Source organism: Alligator sinensis, unplaced genomic scaffold (genome assembly GCF_000455745.1).
Source record: "Alligator sinensis unplaced genomic scaffold, ASM45574v1 scaffold1496_1, whole genome shotgun sequence".
Classification (NCBI taxonomy): domain Eukaryota; kingdom Metazoa; phylum Chordata; order Crocodylia; family Alligatoridae; genus Alligator; species Alligator sinensis.
The window spans coordinates 24,479-32,203 of record NW_005842615.1 but is presented as its reverse complement, the minus strand read 5'-3'; the positions used below and the strand labels follow the sequence as shown (position 1 = coordinate 32,203).

Here is a 7,725-nt window from a genome sequence, read left to right as displayed (position 1 = left end):
GAATGCAAATATTGTTAACTATTTCACTGCCGATTTCTTTTTAGCAGAAACATCTAGTCATTCCCCAGCTGTCAGGAATCCCTCCCTGGGTGCCAAAAGCCCCATCTGTATCTTATCCAGCTGCCAAAACCTCCAGGACCCCAATGCAGATCTGACCTTTCAATACCAAAATGCCAAGCTTGTTCCAGTGTAAACATTTGGGGGCAGTATAAAATAAGTGGAAGTTCATATCGAGATACCTAACACAGGGACTGTACCTAAATACAGTTCTGAATCGATCATTCATTTTCATAAATAATTCAGCACAACCTTCCAGTTAAGCATTGATCTGCCGCTGCAACACAATCTCCAGGCTGTGGCACTCGAGTGCTGTGAGATCCAAGAGGATGGATCCAGAGTGTAGGTCAGTTTGCCCTAGGATACTCAAAGCCTGGACAGTTATGTCACCCCACCCCAGCTGCCTTGTTGGTAAGATCAGGAAAATAACCATCTCCATATGATCCATGCAGGTATGGCTATAATGACATCGTCACCATCCCTGCCGGAGCTACGAACATTGACATCAAGCAGCGCAGCCATCGAGGAGTCAGGCACGATGGGAACTACTTGGCTTTGAGGACTCTCGACGGCCACTACCTCCTGAATGGAGAGTTTGCCATTTCAGCCATGGAGCAGGACATTCTGATCAAGGGGACAATCCTGAAGTACAGTGGCTCCATGACTACCCTGGAACGGCTCCAGAGCTTCCAGGCGCTCCCAGAATCCCTCACGGTCCAGCTGCTCACCATCACCGGCGAGGTCTTCCCACCCAAGGTAAAGTACACCTTCTTCATCCCCAAGGAAGTCCCCTTCAACAAGCAGAAGGACAAGGAGAAGAAGTCAGCCAATATCATCCAGCCAATGCTGACCTCGCAGTGGGTCATGGGGGACTGGTCTGAATGCTCTAAAACCTGCGGCTCCGGCTGGCAGAGGCGGACAGTGGACTGCCGGGACATGGAGGGCCAGACCTCGACCACCTGTGACAGGGCCCTGAAGCCGGAGGATATCAAGCCCTGCGGCGACCTCCCGTGCCCCATTTGGCGGCTGGGTCCCTGGTCCGCGTGCTCCCGAACTTGCGGCGAGGGAGCGAGGACACGCAGCGCCTCCTGCCTGGACTACACAGGGAAGATCACGGCCCCTGAGAAATGCAGCTTGCCACCACCCGCAGAACCCACCGCAGCCTGCCTGCTGCAAGAGTGCTGAGCCAGCGCCAGGCCGGTGTGTCAGAGGCACATAACATAGGCAACTACTAACCAGACTAGACCTGGCTCAGCAGCCGGAGCAGGAACATAGGTTTAAAGGCGGACGTGCACTAATTGACCTGAGCAGGCCCCCGAGGCAGCCCTGCTTGAAAGACTAACAGACATTCAAAACAATCCCTTCCCCACCTGACAGCCATCTACCTCAGAGGGGGACAAGAGCAGCATGGGAGCGGGGAGGAGACGCTGGGTGTTTTTTCTGGCCAGCAGCAGGGGAATTTTACCCCAAGAAGCAAAAATTCATGTCCTAATCTGTTTCCAAAGAGGATGGCCTGAGTTTCAGTCCCACCCACCTGGCCTTGTGAGTCTGACAGTGAGGACCTCATCATCACGATGGACTATACGCTGACCATCAGACTGATACCCAGGGCCGCCAAGGGCTGGGGTGGGGAAGGGGCTTCCATGCTCAAAGGTGACGCCATGGAAGTCTTTTTTTAAAAACCATGTATTGGATGGAGGGTCTGATCATCAGACAGTTTTCTCAATAGCTCTATAATGGCTGTGGGATCAGAAGCCTTAGCCATGAGCTCACATTCTTCCTACCAGTTTGAGCTGGGTTCGAGACCACCCAGAGGTGTAAGCTGCCAAGCTGGGATCTCGATTCCATCCCAGCCACATTTCAGTGGTGCTTGGTCTGGGACTTGGGTTCAGCACATTAGAAAACAGGGCATTTTTGCCAAAAGCTGGAGCTAGGGTCAGATTTCCATCCCCCCTATGCCATGTTCCAGGCCATCTCTCTTCTTAGCTGCTCACATAAATGCAATGAAAACCCAATTCAAGGTCAGCCTGTACATGCAAATCCAGCTTTGTACATTTGTACCTGAATCTGACCCGCTTGTCTCTCTCTGTCAGCTCACCCAGAAAACCAATGGCCTCTGACATGAGTGGTCTGAGCGTGGGACTGAGATCCAGCTGCTCCTGAGCTCTAATACAGTCGAAGACACACCTCCCTTCTGTGGCCTTAGACAAGTCATTTGATCTCTTTCTCTCTCTCTCTCTCTCTATCTGTGCCTCAGTTTTCCTAGCTGTAATATGGAGCTTATACCTGACCTGATTCCCAGGGTGTTTGCTGTGAGTAAGAGCTAACATTTGTACATGGCTTTGAAGGTGACAGCTTTTTGCATGACATGGGCTACACCCTGTCTTCTCACCAAGCTTGAGTAGGGGCTGCCATATCCTTCCCCAGAAAAGTCCTCCTTAGCTTTGCATCCATCGAGTATTTGACAAGTTGTGTTTTGGGGTCAGGTCATTTGCCATTCAGGGGTCAAACCAGAATTACAGTAGAACGCTGAACACTAATTGGGTCCAACCACTGTGTGGTCACGAAAACATGCAGTGGATTGATAACCTCCCAAAACAACTGAAAATACACTATAACCAAGCGATATTACATTGTAAAGTCCCTTGTTAACCATGTTACTGTAACTTGACTGAAGTGAGTTGTTTTGCCTTCAGCATGGAAGAGGATACAATGTGGAGGATGGAGATGTTTCAGGTTTTGATTAACCCTTATCCTGTGACATCACCTGGCCACATGCATTTGGCTGGACATGCAGTGGATTGGACTGTGCCTGTTCTGCGCTCTACTGTACCTGCGGGAAGTCAGGCTAGATGATCACAGAGGCCCCTTCCGGTTTCATCATCTTCAGTTGTACAGATCCACGGGTCAGGCTGCAAACACCCCCAGAATTCAGGCGTGCAGAGCTCTGGCCTTTGGGTCAACCCACCGTGCAGACAGAGTATGTTTGCTAACGTCAGGTCTGGGCCTGGATTCCTGCCTGTACAGTATTTGAGGGGGTCCAGATCTGGGGCTTTGGCTCAGGATATTCACAGGTCTTTCCAGCTTGCAGTCATCCTCCCCTCCCTGTAGCCAATTATCATCCTCCATGTGGTTCCCTGCTGCTGAGCAGTCCTGACAAGGAGATCTAACACCCCTGCTCCCAAGGCTGGAATCTTTCCTTCCCTGCAAGGATTGCTGCCAGAGCGGAGTAGAACAGCCAAGCTTTCTGCCTGCAACCCAGACACTGTCTGGTCATTGCAGACACCTGGCCAGTCACTGAACTTTGCCCCTTTTGCTACATGTGCACTGAGGCTCATCCGGCCTGGCAGCAGCCTGCATCTCTGGGGCGGGGAGGATTTGCAAATTTCCTTGTCATCAGTGTCTTGGTAATAGAGGATCTGTGTGTTATCAAGAGGCTCCCTTCTTCCTACCCCTTTCTGGGAGCCTTTTGGACACATCTTTCTCCTTTCTGATGGTCATACACAGCCTCCCTCCTGCACAGCTTCCACATCACTGCTGGAAGTAAGCCCTTGAAAACTAAAGGGACATCTGTCTGTCTGTCTCATATCTATCTTTCTCCAGTTAGGGCTGAAACACTGATTGCACCATAATGTCCTTTCATCACGGTGATCTATGGCGGGGGGAAGAGGTCGTGGTGGTTGTCAGACTTATTGCTAGTTTATTCCCCTCTATTGTAATCCTAGGTTTTCCTAAAGAAAACGGTTTGGGCTGCATGTTTAGGGAAGGGAGTGCCGGCATTTCTCCACCAGAGGAGTGTTAACAGAGTGCTAGGTGCCAGGCCCACCAGGCTGTTTTGTAAGTGGGAAAAGTCATTTCAGTTTTCTGCTCCCAAGTTTCCCGTCTCTAAAAGAGAGGCCTGTTGGAATCCATTAGTTAATGCTTACGATGCGCTTTGAGATCCTGGAATGGGAAATACTGAAGTGTAGAAGGGCACAGCATTGTTGTAGGAGGAGACCAGTGGGAGAAGTTGATTTAGCTACAGCTGTCGGCACAGGGGGCTGTGCTGTGTGGGTGGGCGGCTGCAGGGGTCTTGGGAGATGCACTTTTTAAAATCGTTAGCGCAGGAATCGACTCCCACAGCTTTGACTAGCTGGTGCTCCTGGGGCCGTAACTGTGGAATGTGGTCTGGCAACCTCATCAAGGTTGTGCCCCGAGAAAGGGTCTGCAGCAGGGTCACGCTATTTCCTGAAGTCTCTGACCTTTCCAACACAGGCTGTTGCATGAGCTAGCTACCGGGGGGCTCCCAGGCTTTCCCACTGTTCTCCCCAGGTGCGTATTCACATTTCACTAGCTCTGGAGGGTAGAGCCTGTCCTGGGTCCTTTTCAACTGACACCCCTCAAAGGGAAAAAGGAACAGGGATAAATCCTTGCACCTCGCTACAGGGTTTGGGCAGTGAGAAAGAAGCCAAGAAATAAAGAGGGCAGCACCATATTTAATCTGAGGGTTAACTGCAATAGGAGAATCCCTAAAGCAAACAGTTGGGTATTCAGCTAGAGATTAGAGCGTGCTTTTAAGAAATCTCTATCCATCCATTCACCTGTCCTGTAAGGCTGTGGTTAAACCTCCTGGCTTTGAATATCTCAGCCAGCGCTTCACTCGCTAGGCTGAGCCAAAGGTCCCAGATTCGAATGCTCTTGACTTAGGAATCAAATTGATTCTTTGCCTCTGAAGATTTTGGCCACTGAAACTGAGGTTTGCTCACTTCTGAATGTCCTTAGAAATCCTTGGAAGTCCTTCTTAGTTCCTTCCAGGAAGTAGCAGCTTGTGCATTTCCCCACTTCCCTTCACTGATCTGAAAATAGGTATGAAAAATAGGTCATGAACATAATTGCAGCACCGTCCTCTCCCCAGTGTTGTTCTGCCAGCATGTTACACAACATCTGAAGCAGGTGGCCCTGTGCTATTGATCCCAATCAGGGCCCCAAACTGTCCAAAAGCTCAGTGGATCGGGGAACCAGAATCTTGCTGCAGCCTTTTAATAGTGTTGCAGGCCAGCTGTTATGCATGGGCCCACTGTTGAACTCCCTCAGAGTCTGGGTTCAGTTTAGGCCTATCTGTAATGAATAGACCCTGCATGCTGCCCTGTCTCCAGGAATTCAAACCAGATGGCATGCTCCAGCAAAACGTGGATGCTAAAGTCATTCTCTTGTTTTGCTATTTTTTATGCTTACGTGTTTGAATGTTTTTAACCCCAAAGCAACACGATGTCTTCTCTCCAAGGCTGCAAGTGGTGCCCATTTAGGGCAGGTCAGAAAGTTGGGCCTGTGAGTTGCCTGAGACAGTGCCAAGGAAAACGCATGCACTAACAAGGCTTTCACTGAAGTCAAAGAGGCAGGGTACAGCTCTTCAGCTAGAACATCTCATGTGCAAATAAACCCTGTTACAGGCAGATCCCAACCAGGATGACATTGTTGTTAGTCCTCAGATTGTCTTCTTGTACTCTCTTACTCCTAACAACACACCCAAGGAAACTGGCCCTGAGTGGGCATGGTACTAAAGCCTGTGCCATGCATGAACATGGGAGTAGGTCCCTGACATCATTGCTAAGTATGTGTAGAAGTGCTGTGCTGGGATTGTGTCATCTGAGAGGAAAAATGAATCCGCGGCATCTACAAACCTAGCGAAGAACTGCCCTGGCACCGGGTATAGTACCACTACCAAGCAACATTAGCCCCTGAGCCAGCAGTAGCATAACAGCAGGCCCTCGCTCCAGTGCTGTTGTACTATACGTCTTCGGTGCCAGCCAGGATCTCTAAGCTTGAAGTGGGAATTCTTCCCAGCAGCTGCACTGCTGCTACTGAGGGTTAGCAGCTTAACGCCCGCACATGGGGGCCAGCGCTGACCTCTGAAAAGGAAAGGTGACAAGGGCAGGAAAGGCCAGCGCTGACCTCTGAAAAGGAAAGGTGATTAGGGCAGGAACCCTGCCAGTTCCCCATTTGCACCAGCATCAATCCCTGCAGAAAGGGCACCTTCTATTTTAAGAAGACCACTTTGATCTCTCCTTCTCACTCTTCCAGTGACTGTAGATACTAGAGATTGGCCCAAACCATGAAGCTTGAATCAGGGCTTCTTCAGAAAGCATCTGGATCCAGGGTGTCGGGGCCCAATTCTCCTATGTACAAGTCTTGGGGAGACAATTGTATTGGAAGTCCTGACCTATCCTTCTAGAAACATGTAGCAGTTATGCTGATGTAAGTCAAGTAACTTATATATAGGATATATATACATGTATATACGGTATATGTTTCCCTTCAGTGAAGGATTGTATCAATGTACTGAGCCTCTTGTTTAAGGTATTTATTATAAAGTGTTGTTTTGTTTTGTATAGTAGCTGTTCGGAAACAAGGTGTGACCGTCTGTGTTTTAACATGCTGCTCCCCTTCTCCCTGGCCTCACTCCTCCATCCGCTGCGGTATAACAGGGAAGAAAATCTCACTTATCTTCCTAATGCTTTGGACTGGCATTTCAGTGCATTGGTGTGCAAATCAGGAAACGATTCTCCATCGTCACCATCAGAACAACCCCACCAAAATAATCTTTCTAATGTTATTTAAAGACTTCACTTTCCTGTTTTATCCTTTTGTCGTCATTTTTTTTTAAACCTTTGGAAACAGATAGTCCAAATGTAACGCTAGCCTTTATCTCTTAATAAAGGACTTCCTGGCTATGACTGCTTTGTCAGCTTTTTTTCCCCCACTGTTTGTATTTGGTTTCCTTAATCCTTCCCTGGGTGCATATTAGATGTTTGCGCACTGAGCGTTATTTCTGCTCCTCGTTTCTCAGATTTTATTTAGGGTTCCTAAGAAGTGGCCACGTGGGCTTTTAAAAAACAAAGCAAAATACGTTGTTATGGGACCAGCAATAACTGGGGGGAAATATTCCGCAAAAATCCTGCAGTTATTTCCAATAGACAACTTTCTCTTGGGCAGCTCTGGGACTCTGTGGAGTTCGGTGCCTCGTCAGAGCTACTGGAAGGAAGTGTGGCTGGATGGTCACAGTGCAGGGACTGCTGGGTTCATGTAACCATGCCATCTAAATGAGTTACTCCAGTTTTATACTGGTGTCACAGACAGCAGAAGTTGGCTCAACTGTTATTAATATACCATTGCCCTCTAAAATACAGGACCTTTCAAATATAGCATGTCTGAAGTTTATATTAGGTGGCCATGTTATATGGGTAACATGAATATATCGACTAGCAGCCTGCTGTTACTATATACTTCTTCGCTTTTGCAAAGCATGTGCCACCTCTGCTCCCCCTGGAGCCCTTAAATTATATAGACCCTGATTCAGACCATTCAACATTAAGCACGTGCTCCATTGTTCTACTGAACTAGGGCCTTTGGTTATGCCTACTATACAGTTACACTTTAGCATACAGATAACCATGCTAGCTTTCAATTAGCTAGTTTGGGTACCAGTGGCAGTGAAGTAGCATGGAGCTTGGCATGGGCTGCAAAACCTGCCCAAATAGCAGAGTATATTCATCCATTCTGAGCTCACAGCAACTCTTCCGCTTGCATCTGTGAGAGCTAACTTGCAGCTAGTTTGGGGATGTCTGTGACTACGGTGCAGACAGCATTATATTCGCACAGAGCTGGCAGTATATAACAGATGTGCCTGCC

General features: G+C 48.7%; 1 protein-coding gene across 2 annotated transcripts in view; it reads left to right on the top strand.

Moving 5' to 3' along the window:
• Positions 1–6,770, top strand: part of ADAMTS8 (ADAM metallopeptidase with thrombospondin type 1 motif 8) — a 33,543-nt gene extending 26,773 nt beyond the window's left edge. Inside the window, exons 9-10 of one of the 2 annotated variants that reach the window (XM_025215000.1) lie at positions 510–813; positions 6,429–6,770. In XM_025215000.1, the coding sequence (XP_025070785.1) occupies positions 510–813; positions 6,429–6,431 (307 nt within the window). In that variant the 3' untranslated portion in view covers positions 6,432–6,770. Of the gene's footprint in view, positions 1–509; positions 5,970–6,428 lie in introns of those variants that run through there. The other variant, XM_014524484.1, reaches the window with a different exon arrangement.
• Positions 6,771–7,725: the final 955 nt, after the last annotated feature.